The sequence below is a fragment of the Anneissia japonica genome, unplaced genomic scaffold (genome assembly GCF_011630105.1).
Source record: "Anneissia japonica isolate Jap-2015-1 unplaced genomic scaffold, ASM1163010v1 scaffold287754_len4335492_cov202, whole genome shotgun sequence".
NCBI lineage: Eukaryota > Metazoa > Echinodermata > Crinoidea > Comatulida > Comatulidae > Anneissia > Anneissia japonica.
The window spans coordinates 786771-813474 of NW_022705543.1; the positions used below are offsets into that span (position 1 = coordinate 786771).

At 33.8% G+C, this 26704-nt stretch overlaps 2 protein-coding genes and 1 long non-coding RNA gene across 10 annotated transcripts in view; 2 read left to right on the forward strand and 1 right to left on the reverse strand.

The window, feature by feature from the left end:
• Nucleotides 1-8996, forward strand: part of LOC117105640 (77 kDa echinoderm microtubule-associated protein-like) — a 51054-nt gene extending 42058 nt beyond the window's left edge. For all 8 annotated transcript variants that reach the window (XM_033246833.1, XM_033246834.1, XM_033246835.1 and 5 more), the window contains 9 exons: nt 13-147; nt 670-769; nt 1061-1215; nt 1792-1917; nt 2211-2342; nt 2589-2745; nt 4672-4953; nt 5693-5823; nt 6924-8996. In XM_033246833.1, the coding sequence (XP_033102724.1) occupies nt 13-147; nt 670-769; nt 1061-1215; nt 1792-1917; nt 2211-2342; nt 2589-2745; nt 4672-4953; nt 5693-5823; nt 6924-7055 (1350 nt within the window). In that variant the 3' untranslated portion in view covers nt 7056-8996. The remainder of the gene's footprint in view (nt 1-12; nt 148-669; nt 770-1060; nt 1216-1791; nt 1918-2210; nt 2343-2588; nt 2746-4671; nt 4954-5692; nt 5824-6923) is intronic.
• Nucleotides 8997-15393: 6397 nt separating this feature from the next.
• Nucleotides 15394-22251, forward strand: LOC117105719 (protein SPEC3-like). The gene is made up of 3 exons (XM_033246965.1): nt 15394-15842; nt 19864-20046; nt 20615-22251. Exons 1-3 carry the CDS (start codon nt 15680-15682, stop codon nt 20806-20808), a joined length of 540 nt encoding a protein of 179 aa, XP_033102856.1. The 5' UTR covers nt 15394-15679; the 3' UTR covers nt 20809-22251.
• A 124-nt stretch (nt 22252-22375) lies between these two features.
• The window catches only part of LOC117105720, a 6154-nt gene continuing 1825 nt past the window's right edge, over nt 22376-26704 (reverse strand). The window contains exon 2 of the long non-coding RNA XR_004444938.1: nt 22376-22419. This is a non-coding gene — a long non-coding RNA (uncharacterized LOC117105720). The remainder of the gene's footprint in view (nt 22420-26704) is intronic.

A 26704-nucleotide genomic window follows, 5' to 3' on the forward strand; every position in this document is an offset into this window, starting at 1 on the left:
GCCGTCTTTTAGACTATCCAGGAACCAGTCCTTGCTGCCGAGTTTCATCCACTCAGCTCGAACCAAATCATCACATGCGGAAAGAGCCACATCTATTTTTGGACCATGGATGATGGCAAACTAACCAAAAAGTCTGGTATCTTTGAGGTATAGAAATACAAATTCTCAATTAATAATAATTATGAATAGTCAAATCTATGTGTAACTTTTATATTTAAAAATAGAGAACTGTATGGAGATACTTTTTCAAGCAGAAAGATTTGCTCATTGGAGGTGGAAAGTGGCATTATAAGCAGTTTTTGTAGATGGATATGTGTGCCTTATAAGATAACATTATTATTATCATTTTGATGTGAGTTTGCATCAGGAAAATGTCGTAGGAGTGATGTTTTGCCCTACCTGACGTGTTATCGTACCAAAAAATCAGTACGTCCCCAAATGCTTGCGAAAAAAATTTGCAAGTGATTTCAGGTGGGAATCGAACCCACAACCTCCAAATAGCTATCCTGGCACCATTAAACTAGACTACCGAGCTTGCGCTTAGTGATTAGTGTTGAATCCGATTCCCAAGTAGCCGTGGGTACTGCAAATGCAGTATTATTATTTTATTTATTTTTATAAATACTGGAATATAATTTATTACCTTCCTTTTGTATTGTTTTTTTCCAGAAACATGACAAGCCAAAGTATGTCCTATGTATCGCATTTGCTGACAATGGGGATGTAATCTCTGGCGATTCAAATGGTAACATCTACATCTGGGGAAAGGGTAAGTCAAACAGATAGGGCGGTTACAAAGGAATTTGTAACTGACTGTTAGCACAGTTGCCTATACGAAAAGAGAATGAGGTTGCATGATGGTAATTTGGTGGTATATATAAAGTGATAGTGGAGGTCAAACATAAAGGCTGAATACAAAGGAATTTTATAACTTGATTCTTAGCACAGCACAGTTGCTGTACGAGAATGACGATGTATGATGGTAATTTGGTGGTATATATTATGTGATAGTAGCTTCCATGAAGAAACATGTACATTTTATGTTTTTTGTTTTTAATAGGGAATAGTCGTATTCAGTATGCCGTGACTGGTTGTCACGAGGGTCCCATCTTCTCCTTGTGTACCCTGAAAGATGGAAGCGTCCTTTCGGGTGGAGGAAAGGATCGTAAAATCAAGCAATGGGACCGAAACTACAGCAGTACAAGTGAGACAGTGGTGAGTGATGGCAAATGCAATTTTCAAGAACGTTCAGTAGTAGTAAATAATTATGGTATTAGTAATAATAATAATTGATAAAATAATAGAAATAAAAATAAGAAATATAATAATTAGAAGAACAATAAGAATAATATAAGATAAAATAAATACAGCAGTGATTTGTCAACGGATCCAGTCAATGACAGTCATGTGTTTTCCAAGGAAGACAGCTACAGCAATCAATCAGAGAGCAGCTTTGCTTAGTCAGCTGAACTGGTGGTAGCCACTGTGTGTGTGCTGAACTGTGGAGATCTCTCAGTCCCTGTCTTTCGGATGAGATCCTTTGTGCATTATGGCCCATGTGCATGTTAAAGAACTCAGTACACTCTTCAGGAAAGATTGGGGATTGTCTCCTGGTGTACTGCCCAATCACCACCGGAAGGACCCCGCTTTAAATAAGTCAGATTTTCATGGGTTGTCCTTGATGTTTACACTTAATAAATCCAATCCAATCCAGTCAATAGTATTAAACTTCTTTAATTTATCAGTGATGAAATTGAAATAATGATTCTATAATTATTCATTTACGCATAGATCCCAGAAGCCACTGGTCCTGTTCGTGTTCTATGCCAAGGAAAAGGTGAAGATATTTATGTGGGAACAACTCGCAACGCAATTCTGCATGGAGATATTGGTGGAGATTTTGTTCCAATTGTGCAGGTATTTGTGTCATTTCTTCTCTCTCATCATCATCATCATGTTTTTCATTGTTATCATTATTTCATTGTTTCATTATATCATTTACTCATCTTCAAGATAGACTTTAGTCATCACAATCACCTCTATCATCATCTTCACTGTCATCATTCATTCAAAATCATATTAAAAATACTGACTGCTCATAAGTCTTCAAAGCTGTGATTTTTATGAATGACTGTCGGTCTTCTTTTAATGACTATCATCCTAATCCTCAAGTTATAAATTATTAAGCAAAAAATTGTTATTCATTACAGGCACATACTGACGAGCTATGGGGACTAGCAGTGCACCCCACTCAGGCCCTGTTCCTCACCTGTGGACATGACAAGTCAATTATCATGTGGGATAGTGAAACTCATCGACCTTTATGGACCAAGACAATTGATGTAATGATTCATTGAAATGTGTATATAGCCCTCTATAGTTTGTGTTCTTGTACATTATACATTTCAATATTCATAAGGAAAAAAATTTCTATCAATTATTTACACTTAGATTTTCCATTGCAACATTTGATTTCATGGATCTTTTATATTGCCCTTTATAGTTTGTGTTCTTGTACATTATACATTTCAATATTCATAAAGAAAAAAATTTCTATTAATTATTGACAATGATATTTTCCATTGCAGGATTCTTGCCAATCAGCACACTTCCATCCATCTGGAGAGGTCTTTGCCATCGGAACCACTACTGGTCGCTGGATTGCCTTGGATACCCAGTCCAGAGATCTTGTGACTGTCCACACTGACGGCAATGAACAGCATGACATTGTCCGATACTCTCCAGGTATGCTTCAAGCATGTGAAATGGTGCTAATGGTTTATGTAGTAAAGTGCCCCTCCTCCATGCAATGTGTGTAGGGTTCTAAGCATTTATTTTTCATAAATTATAAGATTAGCTATGAGACTAGATTTGCTAACTGGACTTCTTGGTGCCTCAAACTATTGTGTTAATATAACAGTTATTGTAAAATTTATACCCTTTTTTAGAAGTTAACTATAATTAGGTATCCCAATGAGAAAATTCAAATTTGTAGAACATCTGCAGAACTCATTGTACTGATCATTTTACAGTTTAAATTATTAAAATCCAACACCCCGTTTAAAAGTTATGGCCCCCATAAAGCTGGTGAAAAAGGTGGTTTTTTTTTTAGTGTTTTTTCTTGATCCGAATTTGGAGCATATTTGGAGGGCCTAAAATAAGCAAAATGTCTAATTTTTACATATTCCATAGATGTTAGAGAGTTGCATGCATCTATTTTTTTCTGAGTCGTTTCTTAATGTCGTTTTTTAAATACGGGCCCTTAAGTCCGTCCCATGTTAATTTGTACCCATTTTTCGCATGTGTATCAAAAATAGGCAAAATATGGCCACTTAAAGCAGTTTTTTGAGAACATCATCTCTAAAAAGTTTTATGCTCCAGTTATACGTCAAATTTTAGAAAGGATGGGTACCTGAATCAAATATTTTTTTTTTTTTTTTTTGCAGCAGTGGGCGAATTAGAACCGTCCATTTTTGCAGCGGGGTATAAGTTTTGTTATAATAGGATTATACATACTGTAGTGATCAGTGATAAATACGTGTGTTGAAAGTGAGCTTCACCAAATACACAATGGTTTGGTCTCGGGTTTTTTCTACTATATTTACTCCCTAGTTCACTGTATTTCAAAATTTTTCATTTCATAACCAAGCTAAATCTGTTATTAAGAAGATAGTTTATCAAGTATAAATAAGATCTAGCTTTAAATTAGTGTTTTTTTTTAGATCGGTTTTGTTCATAAACAATCGCTCAAAACACAAATTTCGTCACTAATTACGATTTACACATCAAAATAAGCTTTTTTAAAGCCTGATAACATGCAAAAAAATCATTCCGTTAGCTTTGATGGTCATCAAGCGATCATGATTTGAAGTCAGATAGGGGGTTTCCCAATGTTTTTTCTTGCGCGCAAATTCGGCTCACCAGCATTTTTAACACATTTTAAAATTGCGCTTACTCTTACTCCATTAAAAAATACATGTAAGTAAACACTATAACATGCTTTTTCAAAGAATATAAATTTTATTGGCAAAAATTCACAATGAGTATAATATTTTCAACATCAAAGTCATGTCATTTTTTCAAATCTCACAAATGTTTAAAAATTGTAAACACTCAAAACAGCTTCATTGGAATACCTACTATAATTTATTCAAAATAACAAACTTCAAAACCAGCTACAATGTATTAAAGTATCGCACTTCCTACCCTAATAACTAATGGCCTTGAGTTGTTTTTTTTTTTATAAATTGTACTTAATTTTAATGTACTTTTCACATATTTGGGTAATTGTATTGGAGTTGTATTGTAGTTATTAACAAACCGGAAAAAAATGTTTGTGCCTCCATGAAAATTGTCTTGATAAAATTCCTGCAGCATCAAATGTTATTTGTACACTGTATAGCCCAGTGGTTTATTTTTATGTATTTTTTTCCACAAAAAATGCCCCCAGGACATCCATGATGCCTCCAACCGGCGATCGTGCTTACGCGCACTTATTCTGCTTATTAAGATCATTCACAATTTAGTTTCAATGTCCTATAATAATATACATATTTTATGAGAAATTATTGTGATGATTGACTTATTAATGAATATAAAAATGATATTGTATGTAAATTACTAGTACTGTTCACAAGGTAGTTTTTTTTTTTTTTCTATTTCAATTTTTAGATGGAAACTATATTGCAATTGGTTCCCATGACAATTACATTTACGTTTATGCTGTCAGTGAGAATGGCCGTAAGTATAGCAAGGTTGGCAAGTGTAGCGGTCACTCCAGTTACGTCACCCATTTAGATTGGTCAGCCGACTCAACAAGTCTGCAGAGCAACTCTGGAGATTATGAGATCCTTTTCTGGACAGCAGCCACCTGTAAGCAAATCACATCCTCATCCTCTATGAAGGACACAGAGTGGGCAACTTACACCTGTACACTTGGATTCCCTGTCACAGGTGAGACTGATAAAATATTTTTATTAAATTAAAAGAAGTAAATTAAATAATGTTTATTCCACCAAATAAATAAATAAAACAAATTCCTCAGGCTTATGCTTATCTTAGGCAAGAGTTAAATCAAACAAAAAAAAAGAACGAAAATAAATTAATACAAAAAAAAAGAGGCACATGTGAGAAGTATTAATACTTTTACTCATAATTTAGGTAATAGTAGGTCAATTCCGTTATTATGACCCATAATTTTAAAGCTTACAATGTGGCGGATATGAATATATTTAAAGGCAATTTTCATTTGTTGGTCACAGATTCTGGTATTGGGATGGAAAGCCTTAAATGTGAACACAAGTATAACTATACAAATTGTTACTAAATATTATTAATTAAATGCTGCTAATTTAAGGATAACCATTCCAAATGGTCACAAATCAATAGACTAATATAAAAGTGTGTTTACAATTGGTGAGGATGTGTTGATAAAAATTAACAAAAAGCATAAATGTGTAAGGGTTTAAGCCAAGTTGCGGAGGAAAAGATATGTTGTACAACAGATTTTACTTAGTAAAGACACAAATAGAATGTTTCATGAAAAGTTTGGGAACAGTTAATGAGATACAGATTTTTGAATAAACTGGGGGGAAAGGGGGCTTAACACTTTTTTTAAAGCAGATGACCTAATTATATACTGTACTTCCATTCTTTGTATCTAGAGTTAATGAATGTTTCAATATCTTCTTAGGAATTTGGCCAGAAGGATCTGATGGCACAGATATCAATTCCGTCGCCCGGAATAATAATAGCACCATCTTAGCAACCGGAGATGATTTCGGAAAGGTCAATTTGTTCAAATACCCCTCAAGTCGTCCGAAGGTAAATATTCATTTGTCTTTTGATTTTATGCAAAAATGTTAGATGTCTTTCATGCCATCTGTTTATTATTAATAATATTCTAAATAGCTAACATGGCAATGAGAAAATTTGTAAATGTAAATTTTCAAAAAAATGCCAGTAAAAGCAAGTGCATACATACAATAATTATGGCTCCCCAACCCAAACCTTGACTGCACTGCAGTAACAGCGTCAATAATGGTATTAACTGTATAATATTTTTTGTAGTATGTTGGCATAATTGAAATCAGATATTGGGTGGTTGGTTATAAAAGAAGCTGAATACGATTCATATCGTAACCAGATAGATTGCAGGTTGAGTTGCGATTGCAATGGCAATAAAAATTGGTATCATAGAATTGCACGTTTAAATTAGGTTTTGTAACATCAAACTAATATCCCAGGTATTGATAATTCATATATATATCAAGATAGTTTATATCTGCAATTTGATTAGTGAGTTTATTCATGGCCCTCTTAATCAAATCAAATCAAATATACTTTTATTTTCCATACAAAAAGTAGTACAATATACAATAAGAATGCAAAAAAAATTGAAACAAATAATGTTACATTAAATGATTGCAGTACACTAAATAGACATTATTATATTGTTCTGATGATGATGACAATTTAACTCAATCTAAATGTACATTCTCAACAACAACAGTTCTTTTCAGAACTATGTACGTGGTGTACCACAAGCATTTAACATATTACTTCACTATAGAGTACAATAGTTGCCAATAAACTATCGCTTACATAATCATTTTGTATGTAAGATCTCCAAAATTTTCTCACTTTAACGTTGATGAAGATAGCAGGAGCTATCAAAATATCTGTTAAATAAATTAATAAATTTGTGTTCCGCAAGTCAACTTTCAATGCTGTCTCTTATACACATCTAGATGTGTATAAGAGACAGTTATTATAACGTTCTTATAACGTAATATTGTTAGCTGGGAAGACCTACCGTATATCCTATACGAAATGTTATCAGTTTCCAATTTGATCAAATTCAATAAAATCTTATAGGCCTAATTGCAAATGCCTTCAGTGACTCCACAGCAATATAGTTGCAGTCTTCATGTAATTCGTTCTCTGGGCATAGTTCTCACGTCACTGCGGTCCAATTCTTCAACGATAATTCTAAACTGATTTCCACAGGGGGAAAGGATATGTCATGTATTCAATGGAAAGTTGAGCCCTTCTAAGCTTCTGACAACAGTCTCCCCAGTTGGAATTCAGCATTGACACAATGCACAAGAATACAGAAGTGACTAGGAACCCATACCTAGAGGGCGCTATTTTATAAGATTTCAGAATGCTTGCTTGCTACATCATGTTCAGCTTTCAAAGTGTTCATGGTCATTTCTGACTGCCGTACACTATTGTAAACGCCTTAATTTTTACAAAATTTAAACGCTCACAATTTCTTCTATCATAATTTTTCCAACCATTAATTTTAAAAGTCGGAGAACCTTAGATAAATAAAATTATGTAATTAAAGCTGATAATTAAAAGATATTTTTATTTTTAGTAAGCAACTTTAGCTTATACCCGTATGCCCCAAAATTTTACGAATTTATAATTTTATATACCCGTAAAGTTTAAGAATTGTAAAAATTAAGGAGTTAACAGCTAGTTACATTTACATGTTGTGTGGTTGGATAAAATTTTCTGGATTTTGTGTTGATATTTTTTTTGTCTGATATTTGTTTTTCAATCTTTGGATTTCTTATATAGACTATGGTGATGAATTCAATACTTTGCCGGTATTTGAATTTTTTAAATTTGAATCTACTGAGAAATAGAAGACTGTAATCTTAAAATGCTTCCAAAGATAAAACAAAATATGATCAAAATATACAAAGGTGCATTCTGCAAAATAATGCTAAATAAAACCAAAAAAAACAGGAAAGTTTAACAAGTGTATTGTCACAATAAAATAAACTATACAATAAATTTTTTATTTCAAGTTGATTAAGAAATAAGAACTGAGCATCGAACAAACTTTGACTTGATCAAATAAATGTAGCCACAAACAAATTGAGCTTTAAATCAGCTGAATTTTAAGTGAAATTGGTTAACTAAATATTATTATTAAGTGCTTGGGTTGAATACAGTGTAGAGAAATATATTATCAATTTGCCAGCTTTATCTTGTCGTCTGTCCAGTGATAGTTAGCTTTTGGGTAAACCTATTCTAGAAAAAAAATCTGAACATTTTTTGTTTATATTTTCAAAAATTTACAGGGTATATTTCTTAGCCAAGTTGGTTTAGACGCTCAATAATATATGATTTTGCTAGTAGTAAATAGCATTTAAATTGTTCACTAATTTAATTGTGTTCCAAATTGTCACCAATATCTGTGATTATTTTACTATTTATAATAGCTAATTTTGATATTCTAATAAATAAATTTCATAATGGCCAGCTATGATTATAACCAATGAAATATAATCAAAAAGAGATTATATATTAATATGATGTAATAGTGTATTGCTGGTATCTGATTGGTGTAACAAGTCATGTGACCTGTTAACCTGAACTTCCCCTGTATGTTTGTGTATGTTTGCATCTCCACTACACTATTTATAATTTTTACATTGGCCTCTATGTTTTCTTATGTTATATTTAGTGTGAAGTACATTTTCTATTTTGTAGGTGGATACATTTTAAATTTGAATTATTTATGGTTAATAACAAACAGCTCTATGCTTGTATGATAACCAAATAAGGTAAATGACCCATAACAGTAAAAAACGATATCAAAAAGAAAAAGATTATTGCAAAAAATTAATGAAATATGCTGATTAAATTCATCAGACCTAAGTGACTCAACTAGTAAGCAATCTTTCAAAGAAAAAGAGTCACATAGGCTTACAAGGGTACTACTTTAAATAGTTATATGCATGTTGATAGTTAGTGTTATAGATTTTCTACAAGACAAGAACAAACAGTCTTTTCTCAATAACTATTTTCTAGATATATATTTCAGGATATGTGATGAAACTTATTTGATAAACTAATATTAGTAGACTTTTCTTATTGAATTTTTTCAATACACTGAATGCTGGAATTACTGGCATGATAACACAAGATAGAATTTGTCTATTCCGTATATTATAGAATTAAAATTGCAGCAAACTGTATTTGTGTTACGATTTCTTGATCTGTTTGAAATTCATTTCTATCTGGTTTCTGTTGAGCCTGCGTCATTCTCCGCGTAACTGAATACACACGCTCATTGGGTGCACACTGTACTTAAGCGTATGAAGTCACTATATTGACCCTTAATCGTTCCAGCATGTTGAAGTAATGCTTCTTCATGTATATAGATTTTGTTTACATTAAAAAAAAATCATAAAAAGAATTTTTGAAATTAACTTGCTTATTTTGAAGTAACATAAAAATTATCAACATGAACATAGAAATTAGTGTATTTAAAAAAATGTTTACCCATAATTTTACAAAGAAAAATTATAACACTTTGTTACTGGAAGTGTTTTATTATTTTTATTAACATTATCCAATATAAAAATAAGGGTATACATTTTTTTTAAATAATTTTAATAATAATAATTTTTAAATAATGTCCAAGCTCAAGTTAATAATTTGCAAGTTACTACAAAATGAGCAAGTTAATTTCAAAAATATTTTTTATGAATTTTTGTCATTTTTATGTAAATTGGTGATTTATTTCCCATTAATAATTTATGTCAGGCATTCGGGCAAATTAAAAGAAAACATGCATTATCTAAAAACAGAGGTCAGAGTATCAATACATAATAGTAATAATATTTTAATTTCCTCAAAAACAATAACAGGAGCAGGGAGAAGCCAATGAGGAACAAAGTTTCTATACAATGTTTGGCAACCCAGAATGATAAGTTAATCATTGATAAATGTCGTATACTGGCATCGTTTTTAGTCTCTTAAAATCTGGTAAACTCTTTTATTGTTCGTTTAAAGGTATAAAATATTAACTTAACATTGATGAAAACAGTAAGTCTTCTAATTTACACATATTTTTACTGTGAAGATCCTTAAATCAGTGGTGTATCTAGGGGGTTTGCTGGGGCACATTCCCATTACCCCCCCCCCCCCAAAAAAAAAAAAATTACTCACGTATTTAGAGGTATAAATATAAAATAACAATTAGATATTTATAAAATTTTGGGGGTTCGGCAAATAAGTATAATTAAAATTATTCCCGAAACTTTAAGGTATTCATTAATTTGTGGGCCTATATTGAAATAGGCTATAATGATAGCATTGCATCATGTGTATACGTAACACATGTTTTATTTTGCATATTGATCATATTTCACGATACCCTGCACGTTGTGTATGTGTAATTATAGTAGGCAGTTATTTATTGTACAGTATTGTAATGTATTAAATAATGCACCGCGTATTGTACACCTGTATATTCATAACACAAGGTTTTATTTAATTAAGCCTACATCATTTTATACGTTATGTATTTCACAATACCCGTCAACCCATATAAGCCTATTATAGTCACTATTATTATTCATTTAATGTGTTCGTGTTTCTTGCACTTTATCTATTAATGGCTGTATAGACAACTCAATTCATCTAGTTATGGCAGTAATAAGAGATTAAATTTTGAACAAGTTATCATTTCGCAATAGACCTACCTAGTTTTTGAAATAGGCCTACGAATTGTGAATTGGTCATTATTTTGGGTCATGCTACTACCTTCTGTATCCAGTAACATTGAGAACATCTAAAAATTAAAAATTAAAACAAATCAAAAGATTTGTCAAAATAGTATTAAAAAAAATCGGGACCCCTGCTTTTAAACTAAGCCATCGGTGGTACACATCTTAGCTGACATGGCAAGTCTATTTGCATGCGTCAAGGGCCCGACTGTAACATTTGAACCAGGGCCCCTTACAACCTAGTTACGCCACTGGCATTTGAGCATCAGTTACAAATTCATAAACAACGATTGCAATTTCTCCTCGAAATAGGTTGATTGGATGATTGGATCCATTGTTTGAGCATAAGTTTTATGTAGGCCTATCATGGGGTTTGATTTTGATGTAAAAATATTTTGAAAATGCCAATTACACATTCCCTTGCAATAAGAAGCGAGTATTACTGCCTTCAAATTAAACAATACAGCATCAGGTAAGTGGATTGGCGAGTAATCTTACCGCCGGCCGGCCGACGGCTTAACATCTCTATCTAAGTTCGAAGTGTTCAAAGGAAGGCAACGGAAATCTCTAACCGTAACCGTTGCTTCATCACAAAATTAACCTGAGGTGTCTTGGACCAGGCACATTGCGCGACGGTCGTCAGCCGTCGTGGTTTCACAGAGATAAGCATAGGCGCGCCCAAACGATCGTTTTTAATGACGTTGCACAGGGCCGTAGCCACAGGTACGGTTTCAACCTGACCACTTTTTGACAGACCACAAGTTAATTGATTACCGTAGGTTTTGAATTGGAAGAAAAAAGGCTAAATTCTACCTGTATATTTAAACTTAATCTTCTTCCTCTTAACTGTGGAACCACAAGTCTGTGATCTCTGGGATGTGATTAATTTTAGTTTACATTATTTTATTCTCTTTAATATAAGATTTATAATGATTGTTTAAGAAACTATAGGATGCAATTTTTCCGCAAGACGCGGCCTAGCCGTGCCAGGGACCAAACTAAAACCTGGTAAGAAGTTTTGATCATGAAGATTATGTCAATGTTCTGATGCTATACAATAATTTGACATCATTATCTGTTCTGTCAATGACAAAATTTCATTGTAGAGTATACAAATTAAATAGTATTTTATTAAAGAAATAATATCGTAGACCTAACACTTGTGTTTTTACCCGAACACACCACACACGTCATAGCTTTCTCCTTCCAAAAAGATTCACGCACACTCATTCATTCATTCCACAACTTTGAAAGACGGCCTGTTTTTAATTTAAAGTGATGTATTGTTTTGCTTCACCATAGCCCTGATGGTAGTTTAAAACATATTTTTATAAACAAATATTTCTATATTTGATTACTACTACAGAACATCATTAAAATTGGTCTATATAATGTAGGTCTATAAGTACAGCAAATTTTTCCCGGATGCCCTTGGCACCCCTTGTCCCTTAGCCTCATCATGCTCACTTCGCTCGCAACCTAACCACTTCAATTCTCGTGGCTACGGCACTATACTGCGTAGTCAAAGGCTCACAGAGATCGAAGATGGACTCGACTGCCGACGGTCGTTGGCGGGATTTAAAGACGACCACAACAACGAGAAAGCGGATCGTTTTCAACGACGCCGCGCACCAACATTCAGTTGACGGTACCGCGTCGTCGACGGAAATGGATTATTCGTCTACCGAGATCGGCCGACGCAGTGTTATCTCATTTGCGTGTTAAGTCAATTGATTGTCGGCCAGCGTCTAGAATGATCTACGATCCAAGATGCGCAATACAGCTTTTTTTCCATCAATTTACGTCGTGATTTACGATATTTGTTATTCCATTTTGTAAAGAATATTTATGCAATATTGATTGTGTACTGATTACTACTACACGTCTTCAATCAATATTTATGAAATATTGTGTTGTTATTCCAAAATTGTTTTAGTAATAACCATGTAAGCCTTACCTTATAAGTAAACTGGATGCTTTTCAAATAATCTGTATGTATTTTCTGTGTTTACATTTGTGACGTTCGATGATGGAGATGATGAATATAATGATAATGGCAATAAAGTTGGTGGTGATGATGATGATGAATGGTGATGATGATGGTGATGAATGAAGCTGAAGCTGACAATAACAATATTTGGACTCTTATTCTCCGATTGTTACTGTGTAGGCATATGTCTATACCGTCAGAAATAAAAGCATAGAATCTTATAACATGTACGGCACTAGACTCAGAGGGTCACCTGTCAACCAATTTATTTTCTTCCATCTAATATATAAGTGGATATTTTTTGCTATGATGTTAAGATGGGCACACACGATCGAAGGAATGGGACTCAGGGGGAGGTGCCGAATAATAGAACCTTTCTATCTAGGCCTATACTTTCCAGACTAAGCACTAGGGGGCTTACTTTCCCAAAAGTTTTAGGCATTTTTTATGTTTCGATAAAACTATAAATACTTGCTTGATACTTGCTTGATGATGTTAGGTCGCCGTTTAAGGAAGCTGTAAGCTTGACCCATCTTGCGTCACAAAAGAGCAGCTAACCACCACTGGGGATCTAGTAAGAATAAATAATATATGTAAACAATTAAATTTCAATAACCATAGAATTACATTGTTATGGCTTGTTAACACTTACTCATTTCTTTCTCAGTCGGTCTGAGAAAAAGGGATTCTCTATATGGCGCATGACGTTACCTAATTATCAAGTCAATCGAGACGTCATCACTGCAACACCCAATGTTATTCCCTGTCCCCAACCGGGTACTAATTTTTCATTAGTGCACGGTTGATTGTTCTTTTTTTTTGGTTCGTGTAAAAAAGACAAATTCAACTTGTACATATCAAGCACCACGATGAATTCTAGGCTACTACTACACGTGCGCCTGTGGAAAGAGAGGCAGACCGCCTTAATCGTCGTTTGTTGACAAGTGGTAATTGAAAAAAAATAACATTAGCAAAACAAGGCCTATATTAGAACCCGAAGAAAGTCACTTAAAATTAAATATTATGTATGAACGAATAAGGAATTCCTTGAATCAATATACCCTGATAAACTAATGAAACTGAACATTTAATAGAAATATTTTAGGCCTATCTAGACCTATATTTTTTTTTATAACACATTTTATAAGAACACTGAGGCTAAAATCGCTTGAAAATTAAGAACAATATGAAAAAATGGAGGCTGAGGTAAAATGTTAAAGGAGGTTTTTATTCTAAAAGAATAGAATTTTCTTTAAAAGAATAAAACCTAACAAATTAGTAGGTATGTAATATCCCCCTATAACACTGTACAGTGATATACCGTACTGCTGTACAACAATATGCTTCACGTTTGAAAAATGTGTAAATTAATTAAGAACAAAATAAGCACACCTTGAGCCTGAAATCGACAAAATACAGTATTATAAACACTGAGCCTGGGAAAAATTTTACTGGTTCTTATACAAAAAAAGAGTGTACTTCAATTCCAAGGTTATCAAAACAGTAAACTCAACTCATGAAGTCTTTAAACACAATCAAATGTGTATTCATCGTAGTGCTGTGTAAACCATGGAGGTATTTAATACCTCCATGTGTAAACCAAAGTGTATAAATAGAACAAGAGAGCCAACTACGCTCTGTAAAAACGTCACTCCCCTAGCACGAAGCAAGTCGCCATCGTCGCTATGTAGTTGGCTCTCTTCTATATACCATGCTTCTATATGCCATGTACTCTTTGCGTAAACGTACATACCGTAAAACCTCGAATCGAAGCCCTGGGCTTATTATTATCGTTATTATTTTTTCTTTTTTCTTTTTTTTTGTGAACTTTGGATGGGCTTCTTTTCGAAGCTACATTTGCAAAGTAAAGAGCGGTGGGGCCTTCTTTTCAAAATGAATGCTGTAAATTTTGGTAATTACCGTAAACTATAAAACAATAAATAGGGCCACTGTAACATCAGTCTGTATCATGGAGTGTATTAACCGGCATTAAGTCACCTAAAATATTGTGTAAACCAAGCGTGTTTTAAATATATTTTGTGTTTCTTTGAAATTCATGTACAGTGTATGTACTATCTCGAAAAGAAGCCCATGCTATCTTGAAAAGAAGCCCATGGGCTACCTTTCTAGATGGGCTTTTTTTCGAGGCTGCTTTTGCAAACTAAAGATGGGGAGGGGGCGTCAATTCGAGAAGGGCTTCTTCTCGAGATTAAGCCCATGGGGCTTCTATTCGAGGCTTAGGCTACCAACCACTTCAACTGCACTTATGGCCGAACGCGTATTACTGCAGCAACAATCGGCACGCGCGCACAGCTAAATGTAATACGCGCACAGATAACTGATCACATAGTTAGCCGTTGACTACAGTTTGATAATATAAAACTAATATTATAAAGCACGGCGATTGCCTTATAAAAGCAATTAGAGTAGTGCTTATCTATACACTAGGGGAAATTTATTATACTGTACTTAGGTTAGATTAATCCATTCAAATTTTTTTTTTTCAGGCCCCCCCCCCACCTTTTTTTCTTGCAATAATCTAACCCTCTTTGTAAAATGAATTTCCACTATAGTGTATCATACGCAACTATTCTAATTGCTTATTATGTCTCAAAGTTCTGGTAAGTAATGAGCTGCTAATGAACTCCCTAAAAAATAGTGGTATATACGAGTGATGTAATACAAGTTATGCGACTTCCTCGTTCCTTCCAGTTCATCGCAACCGCATACATTTTTTCACGGCCTTTTGTTAAATTTATAACAATCTAACCATGAAGCAGTTTCATTCGTCAATTCCAACAAGCCTTTATGCGTTTCATACCACTTCTGCATAATTAATTTCAGGTTGACATATCCTCGCCATCAACCAATGAACGAGTGTTTGTCAATCAGCGTAACTCACCTATTCACCAGGAGGTCTGTTACTGGGGTTTCGCAGTGTTTTAGCGTAAATACGGAAGCTGTTACCTTGGTTACGACTAAAAAAACAAGTATCTCACGAGAATAAGCATTCATACAGACGTGAAGATTCTATCGCCACGGTGTTTTGAGTTCTAGTGTGACCGCCCGGACAACGGATCTTCGAGCTACACTATTTTAAAGTAGATATTTGTAATATTTATTATTGTAAGGTTCTAGGCACACAGCAGACAGAACGATGGCCGCACCTTACGGGCAACCTCCGCCACCCCAAGCTGTTACTACTGTTACTGTCGTGCAGACGGAAAAGAAACCTAATGCGTGCAGAGCAGCTATTCCTGCCATGCACATTGCAATGGCAGTTGTTTGTTTAATATTCAACATATTTATTCCCGGGCTTGGTAAGTAGGCCAAGTTCTAAATTCGTAAGCCAGTAATGGGCTCCGGACCAAACAATATGAAATTAAAGGCTTAATGTACTAAACTACTAAATAGACCTCTTGTTGTTTGTAAGTCAGTATTTTGACTTATATTGTTGGCCTATATTTATGTTAGTTAGGCCTCAGATAGCTTTTAAATTTAAAATAAGGGGAGAAATCATTCACCATTTACTCTTAACGTAAACGTAAATAATAATTATTCAACAGATGTTATATAGCGCCAGTCAAAATTTTGGTTTAACATTCTGAAATAATAGTCCAAGATAAAGTTTCGAAAGCTGGCTCCTATATTGTTTACATAGCCCGTTCTAAAATTAGTAATCTATAATTAAAGATATTAAAATCTTAAAAATATTAAAATCTATAGGCCAACGTATTGGAGGTTATGCCTGATTTTTTTTTCTTTGATCGCTTTGAACTTCAATGTTTTAATTTAATTTTGGAGTTTTTTTCCTTTATTTTTTGACAGACGATAGGTCTATTCCTTTCCGAGTAATTAGTTAAACCTGGCTTATTGGCTTGCAGCATCATGATACGAATACGATAGCACAGTATAGGCCTATATTCATAAATAACTTACATTATTTACAAACACCATCAGTTTATAGACCTTAATGTCTATATCGATGCGCACAATATTGTTACCTTCATCGATTATGACCTTGTATGATATTGAAATTGCGCCGAAATATTATAGACATATGCATTTACGACTTCCATGCATTTTTTTTACTATGTTAGTGCATATCTCCCTATAATAATTATACACTTTTGTATTGCTACTGTGGGGTCGAGCACAAGTCATTAGATCAATATTGAAGTGATACTATGACATAAAAATGGAGAAACGGATTCAGAGAGGGAGACGAAACTAACTCAAATCCCATTTTTCTCTTTATTTTAATTTTGAACTTGATTACTTTTCTTTTGTTTTTTTTTTGTTTTTGTTTTTGTTTTTTTGTTTTTTGTGAACTTGGGCGGTGGTTTCTTAGCGCATAGAGACCGTTATTACCATTACATTATGATTTGGAGTTTTTATTGGCGCTCCATAATACGCACTTTAGTACATTTGAAAAAAGAGTAGATACGGTACATGATACTGTTAAGGTTTTTATAGCCATGATCCTTTTCAAAAACCTTAACAAACCTACACAGAGGCCCATTGAAAATATTACCGTCGTCAGATTGTTAATTATCGCTTGAATAACTGGTAAAATATAATATACAGTTACCAGACTAGTGACGTCAATATAACAAATTGTCGGTTGAAAAAGATTGTGATATATGACTTGATTTTGGAAAGAAGGAAAGACAAAACAATATTATGTGTAATGATCTGATAATAAATTTATAATGATAATGAAAATGGTAAATATTGCAACATGAAATTCATATCAATATTTGTCAATAAGGTGAACCTTTTACCTTATCTACATTTTAATGAGCATTTATTTCAAATTCTGGTAGGCCTTATTTAAAATATCAAATTGTTAATGGTCACTATCATTTAACTATGCCTACAAAACGTAGGACATTCTTCCTAATAAGAAATTGAATAGTCACTTTTCTTGGAGCAATGAAAGGGGTGGGGGGGGGGTTGATGAAAGTGTTCCCTAATCCATCTTGTATCCTGTCTACTTGGACAGGATACAAGATGCGCAATTGCAAATTTTGGCCATTTTTGCTGTATTTAATAACATTACATAATTAATGTTCAATATACATTAAACTATAGGCCTACAAAATGTAGGCCTACAAAATTCGGCCTAATAGGAAATTGCTTAGAGTTACGATTCTTTGGAGTAATTAATACGTGCTTAATGAAAGTGTTTCCTAGTAACGCAAACAATGTCATTTTGCTCATTCATAGTTCTTTGTCGGTTACAATATTAACATTACAGTACAGAGTTAATTGGAAAATGGTTTAAACCTAATGTATTGTTGCTTTAAATGTTTGTTTTCTTTGAGTTTATACAGTATGTACCGTACCGTAAATTGTAATATACATATAAATGTGCAATAATTGTCTCTGTTATATTTGCTATGGTACTATAGGCCATGTATTGTTAATCTGTTAACGATCGACTACTGCAATACGATGCTGTAGTATCATATTAAGCGAATTAATTTATGTTGTTAGTGTATGGTATAAAGTACTTATTGATTCGATAGCGGATGAGGCGTTAATCATGGCCATTCTAACAGCCAATTGCTTATATTACCAATATAGATAAATATATAACAGTAAAGAATGAGAAACCAAATACGGTACCGAACAAAATACATATAATTTTGTGTCAACTTGCTGTTTCACCGCTGGTCCAACTTTTAAAATTGAGGAATCTCCTTTTTGGCGTCAACTTTTTCATTTTATATATTTATTCATTTGACATTGACAGAAAAATAACTGTCTCGCCAGCAGCAGGCCGCCACTGAATGCTGTGAGATTTTATGATATTTTGCTAACAATCTTTCGAACAAAGAGTTTCGTTCGAACATCAATGATAATGGCTTATTCTTATATTATTATATATTATTTTAGGAAGTTTTAATTCATTATACTGTCATCGTGTTATTAATATTTTAACGCTATGTCAACTTTCTGTTTCACCTCTGTGTTATATTATAATATTTTGCTGACAATCTCTGACGATAAGTTTCGTTCCAACATCATTGATAATAGGTTTATTCTATATTCATATAATTGGAGAAAATTTTAGTTCATATACTTTCATCGCTTTATTGGTTGTTCAACGCTATGTGAACTATTGACAGAAAAACAACCGTCTCGCCAGAAGGACTCTCTGAAACAATACAACAATATTATATTAATGCCTGCAGTACACCACATAGATAGTTCTGAAAACTGCTGTTGGTTGAGAATGGCTCTACGTTTCGATTAAGTTGCTCCAATCGTCTTCAGGAGAATAATATCTGTTGAAAATTCTAAACAGGGAAATACTTACATGTTCGGGTAGTGAGGCTTGCTGCTGATTGGTGGAAAAGTAAACACTAACTGAGACTACGTGTGAAAAGGCTAATACAAAAGTCAGTATTCACAGTCTATGCATAAGAATGGGGCGTGGAGACATTCTCAACCAACAACAGTTCTTTTCAGGGTACATGGTGTAGCCTACCGCAAGCATTAATACAACAATAACAATGAATTTATTGAACCAAAAACAAAATAAAAGAAACATTGAAGTATTTTGAAAACCTATGATTTACATTGAAAAAATGTATATACAGTATATATAATTATATATATATATATATATATATATATATATATTAATTATTATTTATCTGATCTGGTTATGACATAATTGCTCTTGCACTATTAGTGTCACAGGGTTCGCCCTCCGTTTTCTATAGTGAATTCTGACGCCGTTTATGATTGCTATCTACTAGCAATTGGCCAAGATTTGCATGCGTTCCTCAAAGCTGAATAGCGCATTATGGTCAAAAATTGTTTGGTTGCGGATTGCGTAATACAGTAGCCGGTTGACCTGACGACGTGCTACAAAGAGCCACCACGTGCTGTAAATTAAAATATTGATTGTCCTATTTGTACCAATATTTTTTTTGTTATGTATTTGTTTTGTTTCGTAAAAATTTGTTGGGTGCCCCTTTGAGTCAGCTTTTTAGCTGTAAGAGCTACCCAACCCTCATTAAACAAAGTTCAATAAAAAAAATAAAATAAACTAGATAACTACATTGACGATAACTATATATAAAAAAAAACAAACAAACAAAAAAACAAATATGTCCTAGCCATTTAGAAAGCTTAAAGATGTATGTAAATAAGGTGTAAAGTTACAATAGATAGGCCTCCGTTGTTCCAAGACAGAAAAATAAAACTTTTCCCTCTACTTAACTTGTGAAAATTGATCTTACGTGTGGTCGGCCTAGCAATAAGAATCAATATTTGTTTTACTTGGCTAGGTTATTTATTTAAACACTTCTATTGTTGGCTTTGCAGGTACGATAATTGCTGCGTTTGCCGTATTCTGCTGTGCAAACACTGGCCAATCGGGTGGAGGGAAAGTCGGCACGTTTTGCCTCAACTTCTGGGTAGGACTTCTGCAGCTTGCCACATGTTGGATTTTTTTCATTGGCTGGATTTGGAGTATAATGTGGGGCGCCGCGTTTATTGGGATGTCAGGTAAGTTTATTGAAAAGGCAGTGTATGTATGGGGAGGGGTGCAGGTGGCAGAGTGTGCCTATCCAGTAGACCTTGTTTATTTAAACACAGTAATTTTCACGAAGATTAGTAATGGTGCATTCAAGCAAATCTAGCTATTGTATGCATTGCGTATTTGAAATATTTTCGTGAAATTCTATTGAATCCCATAAATTGCACTGACAAATAATGATTTCTTTAAATTCAAAATTCCGTACACGTCATGTTTTATTGTATTATTATTATTATTATTATTATTATTATTATTATTATTATTATTATTATTAATATTATTATTACTGTATCATTATTATCATTATTATTATATTGGTATCTTTGTCATCTTTAGCATTGCTATATGACTGACATGTACCTGTATGATTTTATATGTTATATATAGGCCTATATAATAATAGGTCTATGTCATTAGAATTATTATAATTACCATCATCAGTATCATTATTATTATTATTATCAGTAGTAGTACTATTATATAATATGTGTCGTTATGTTGTCATCATTATTAATACTATTTGTTTCTCTCTTTTAGCTGATTACCATTCCAGCGGTGATGCAACCACAACCGTGGTCACAACAACATCAGCCGTGCCTCAGCAGCAACAAATGATGGTCGTCACACAGCCTCAACCACCACCATACAACCAGCAACCACCGCCGCCGACAGGGCAACCAATGCCACCTCAGGCGATGCCGGGTCAACCTGATTATCCTGCAAAAGCATAAAACACCGTTTTTTGCTTTTTCTGACACCGTTTTTAGCTTTTTCTGGCAAATAGTTTATTTTTCCATTTTTGGTTGCGATTCCTTCTATTTTAACCAAACTTGATTCACATTTTGATATTGAGACCAGATAATACAAATAAAGCATAGGGCCATATTAGTTGTTCCCTTCTTTGTTTTTTTGTTTTATTTTGTTTCTTTTTTAATTTCACAAAAACAAACAATCCTGTACAAATTTGAACATAGGCCTATTAACAATCCATGGTTGTCCGTCTATCTAGATCCCTGGTTCTCAACTGAATTTTTTGAAGGGCCAAATTATTTTTTGAGTTGATCTCATGGGCCAAAGAATCTCAGCCGAGTTGAAGGCAATCGTACTTCTGGGAGAAAATCTTTCACCTAAGACAGGTCTATTTGAAAGTTAGTTTCTTTTTAGGGGCCTGTTTTTAAATTGTACTAAGCCTACACCAGCGATCATGACTCATTGGGTCGCGTGAAATTTCTGTGTGGACTTGTCATCAGATTAACAGTCGTCAGTCAAAATACAAAAAAAAAGCCGCATTTACACAGTTCACATGTAGGACTAGAAAAATGTATTCTTATGAACACTGTCTTTTTATACGACAACTTTTTATTACTCCTGTGAACTAAGAATGCTATTAACGAAACCCAGTGAACAGAACACATTCAGAGACGGAACTTGACGGCACAAATACTGAATGACTTGAAAAGAAGGGTAGGCATAATTGACGGAACACAATGTTTAATAACTAAACACAAACAGAACTTGGCAGCATATTGCTGTACTTTGACGATCGAAGCACTCTTTGGTTCACTAGCTGTTTATTGTGTGATATTAAGTAGGCTTGCTGTATGAATGTTATTGACGATAAAACCTAATTGACGTATTACAAAGTAACCTATATTTAGTTGTGTTTACCTCTATGATTCTTCTACCATGTCATAAATCAGGCATCAGGACTCTGCAATCCTTAAAAAGTTAACATGTCTATGATAAACTTTTTACTTCCTCTGGGCTGCTATGTTAAATTAGCATCTGAGCTAATAATACCAATCTTAGGAGTAGTTTTAGGTTTACAGGGTTTGATTTTATATCTGAGTGGGGTAACCCCTACATCATAACGCGCCTTTGGCTTGTTCGAAGCACACAGAGAGGAATAAGACCACGGATTTTGGTGCTATTTATGGCCTATCATCTTGCTCATCAAACCACTCCATCGAAATTTTATTATATTTCAAATATTTTTTATTATTATATTGTTTTTCCTCACAGGCTAAATTGCCCCGTGGGCCGCCTATTAAGAACCAGGGATCTAGATCAAGATCTTGTTTACACGACTACGTGTCATGATGACGTATCTGTCGTGAAAAAGGAAACATGCGTTGGGGGAATCCATTCTCTTTCCTAAATAATAATAATAATAATAATAAAAACAATACATGTAGATGACACATGATCTAAATAATAATAATAATAATAATAAAACAATACATGTAGATAACACATGATGAGACACATGAAACGTGTTTTTTGTTTGTTTGGTTTTTTGGGGGGAAGGGGGTGTGTTGAGGGGTGGTGCCTAATGTCAGCACCTTGTAAAAAATGTACATACAATGTAGTTTTATCCAAAGAATACCTCTAAGTTTCTCTGTAGGCCTGTTGATTTGTTAACACGGTGATATTCCCATTGGCTAGTACTGTCCATAGTGTACCGTATGTAATGTACCTCGTATGGTATGTGTGGTTTGATATAGGCCTACTTTGGAACACAAGTTAAATTCAGATATACATGTAGTAAGATTCGAGAATCGAGATTCAAGATTATTAAATGCTACTTGAGCCATCGAGGGAAATTCCGCAATCACAAATTCACAATCACATAATATAACAATCAAAATAACAAAATAGAAACGCCATCTTCTTAAGCAAGTTAAAACTTGAAAATTAAGAGCTGACATAATGTCTGAAGGAGTTATATTAGCGGGCCAGGTCGTAAGCGAGACTAAGGGCATATGGCAAGAATATACTACATATGTGAACTTAACTTGTGTTCCAATGCTTATTCTGTTTTTTGTTATAATGTTAGTGTATTATGTGCTGTATAAGAATATCCACCGTATTATTATTATTATTATTATTATTATTATTATTATTATTATTATTATTATTGTTATTATTATTATTATTATTATTATTAATTGTTTTTATTATTATTATTATTATTGTTAGGCCTATTTGTTATTATTATCTTTAAGAATCTTAATATACCAACTTGTAGACCAAATGAATTTATCTGTTAGCATATATATAGACAAAGACATTAGGTAACACATTCAACATTTTATTTTGCACTACAAACTAGCATCTGATGATTGAGGTTGTGCCCTTATGGAGCAGTCTGTAGAGCAAAATAAAATGCTTGCAACCTAGTGTGTCTTTGATTTCTTAATTGTATTTCTTAAAAGTACATATTTTTACTGTATTATGTTTGACTGGCTCCATCTCTTGCTATATGTGTATATAAAGATGCTTAATAGCCCCTGAGTTGTTTACGACCAATCTAGTGCCTATATAGCCTATCTCAGAAGCTCTACATTTCCAGGAGTAGAAGAAATGATGTCGTCAACATGCGAGAATCATATCGCGGAACGCATTATTGCATACGATTGCGTCAATATTATCGAAATGCGACGCATTATAATTTTAGAGGCTTACCATAAATACTGAAAAATCTTCGGGCCTACAATACTTGTTTGTAGGGTTCCAAAGGTTTACACGGATGCACGCTACTTCCAATAATGTAAATAATATCCTGTCTTTGTTATCTTCTAATAAAAAGGAACAATAATACGTTTTGTTGTGTAATTTGTGTTCGCCTTACATTATGTGCATTTTAGTCGAGACTTTTTTCCATCGAAGTCTTTCTTTGTTTATCAATTTAGTGCTAAAGAAATGATTTTGAAATATAGCCCATAACTTGATGTCTTAATATAGCTTCTATCGATCGATACACCATATTAGGCTTATGTAGATGTCAAAAAGAGTGATGTACGTTAATTAGCGTTAGCAAATGCAATACATGACAATTCATAGAGGATGCAGGTACCATTTGGTTGAAGACTAAATCTAGCAGCCATGATATTTAAATATTATGAATAAGCAATTACCAAATCGGCCAGGAAGCTTGACGGAACGAGTGGAATTGTGTGCAGTCCCAGTTTGCAAACCATGTTTCAGCGTGGGTAAGATTATGGAGGAATAAGTTTAGAAGGAGATACAACCAGTGAAGATCAAAGGTACAGACCTCTTTGCCACGATCGGAATTATCTTACTACTGTATTACATAACGTACTTGACAACTAGATATTGAAGCTGAAATCGGCAACTGCGCATGCGCCGTATGTCTTGCGATCAACAAACAAACCAAGCTTAGCAACGTACCGCGAGAGAGATCGTGATGTAAATACATATGGATGAAAATAAATAAACTAAGACTCAATAAACAGGGGCGGATTTAGAGGGGGCTTAATAGGCTTTAGCCCCCCTAAAATTTCATAGCCATTTCTTTTTAACTGCTTTTTGAAGGTCCAAATTAAAATATCGTTTAATGTTTTCTTCACACACATCATATTTATGAGCTAAACATTTTACAGTAGTTGTTTTTCAGTGATAAAATAAAAATGAAATACGTTTTTTAACTGATCAGCGGACAAAAAACGTAGCTAAGAGAGCTGCTTTTGCCTTGCTTTCATGCTCAAATCTCAAAGCAAAGGCCGTTGTGTAGCGGTCTCAACGTTTGTATAATACACTAAACTTTTCGTGTCGCGCGGGTTTGTTCTTGTCTAGTCTTTCCTTGATTGCTTGCGGTCAGAGGTATTTGAATGTTTGTAAATAAACCTGTCTCTTATACACATCTTTTGTAAATAAACTAATAAACTAAAATTTTCGTGTCGAGCGAGTCGTTCTTGTCTAGTCTTGTCTTGATTGCTTGTGGTCAGAGCATGGGCGTCGATTGGTGGGGGACAGGGGGGACGCGTCCCAGTACTTTTAAAAGTGGGGGGGACATGGTTCCACTTTTCACCAATCTTCTATAATTAAAACTCCACTTTTACAAATGAATGGAAAGAATAACAATTACGCATGACTCATGAATTTTGTCTGTTCACTTTTCTAAGTGCGGTACGTATTTTCCGGACCAAAACCAAGTAAAAACCTTGTTTAAACATTATGTAACCATCTCAGAAATAGATCGATTTTATGGGTGGGTGCAACCACTATCAGAGGCTAAATTTATTGTGAAAACAATGTACTGAACCTTCTTGAAATTGGAAGCATGTATCCTTATTAGGCCAATATTTTTACAAACTCAAAAGTGCACAATTTCTAATATAAACGATTTATTCTTTTTGTATATTATTATGACCCGTACATATATACTAGTGTTTAATATTATCTACATACATAGGATTACTGTTTTTTCTAATTTCACGTCTACCTATGTCTACCTATTTCGATTAGGTGATAAGGCTACCAAAAGTTTACAAACTCCAGTGTTACGTTGGCACTCTCGCAATGACGCCATAATAATCAGTGGCAGATTCAAGTGGGGCCGAGCCGGCCCTAATTTTTTCAAAATTATTTTTTAAAAATGGAAAAAAAAAACAAAAGAAAATTTGAATTAGAATCTAGGTCTGAGAGTGCCATTTCCGGCAATCTAGAGGTGTCATAATCATAAATTTTCCCAACCATGGTGGGGCTGAGGTGGTAGTCCAGCTACACTCTCCATCTGTAAAAGTCCCTCTCTGGGCCCAGCTCTATTTCAAATTACTGGATCCGCCACTGAATATTTTAAAAATTTCGTATGGAAATAAATGTTGATTGCATTGCTTAAAATCAATTAAAAGGCTATATGCGCCAGAGCTTCCAGGGCTTCGCCCCCTGGTCCCCAACCATTGCTTGGGCCTACGGCCCAAGGCTTTATTTTTCATCTCGTCCCCCCACTTTCAGCCACGGTTCGACGCCCTTGTGTCAGAGACAGGTATTTAAACGTTTGTATGATACAATGAACATTTCGTGTTGAGAGAGTTGTTCCAGTTTAGTTTTTTCTTGATTGATTGTCGTCGGATAATACTACTACATTAAAAAAAAATTTGGTTCTCCTTAAAATTGTCAAATTTTATCTTTAGGGACAGTATTTTTATTATGGAACTGTTTTCACCCTCTTCATTGTCCTATGGTCTTATGTTCCCCTTGGCAACTCTTTCACCAGGGTTTTTAAAGAATGGTGAAATTTCAGAAAATGTCTTCAAAATTTTAAGGGTGGTGCACAAAATTTTAAAGGGTGGATACAAACAATTGCTATTTTAGTACATAGCAAGTGACACGCTAAGTCTGTTTATTGACCTTGCATTTGCATTAATATTTTTTTTAAGCGTGGCTCCAATATTTTAAGCATGGCGTATAATTTAAATTATGTTGTTTCTGTGAGTATCCTACGTGAAAAGATATTTTTATCTGCCATTAAAGATCCTAGTTAATCGTTTTTCATATTATCAATTTATTTACATATATTCTTGTTATAATAATGATTTACTATAAATATTGTTTAACATTTACGGAAATAAATGTTGTTTAATGAATGAATAATTATTCAAATCCACTTGCAATTGACAACAACAACTAGGCATCAGTTATTATTTTTAATGGTGTCTACCACATATTTCTTCTTCAATTATATACAGATACTAAATAAAAGCTCCATTGTACAAGCATATTTATTCAGTTTGTTTTCAACGTAGTACTATCAGATTGTTTTCAAAGCTTAATGCAGTCACTATAACAATATTCGAATTTCACAAATTTCGACTTCTGGAGGAA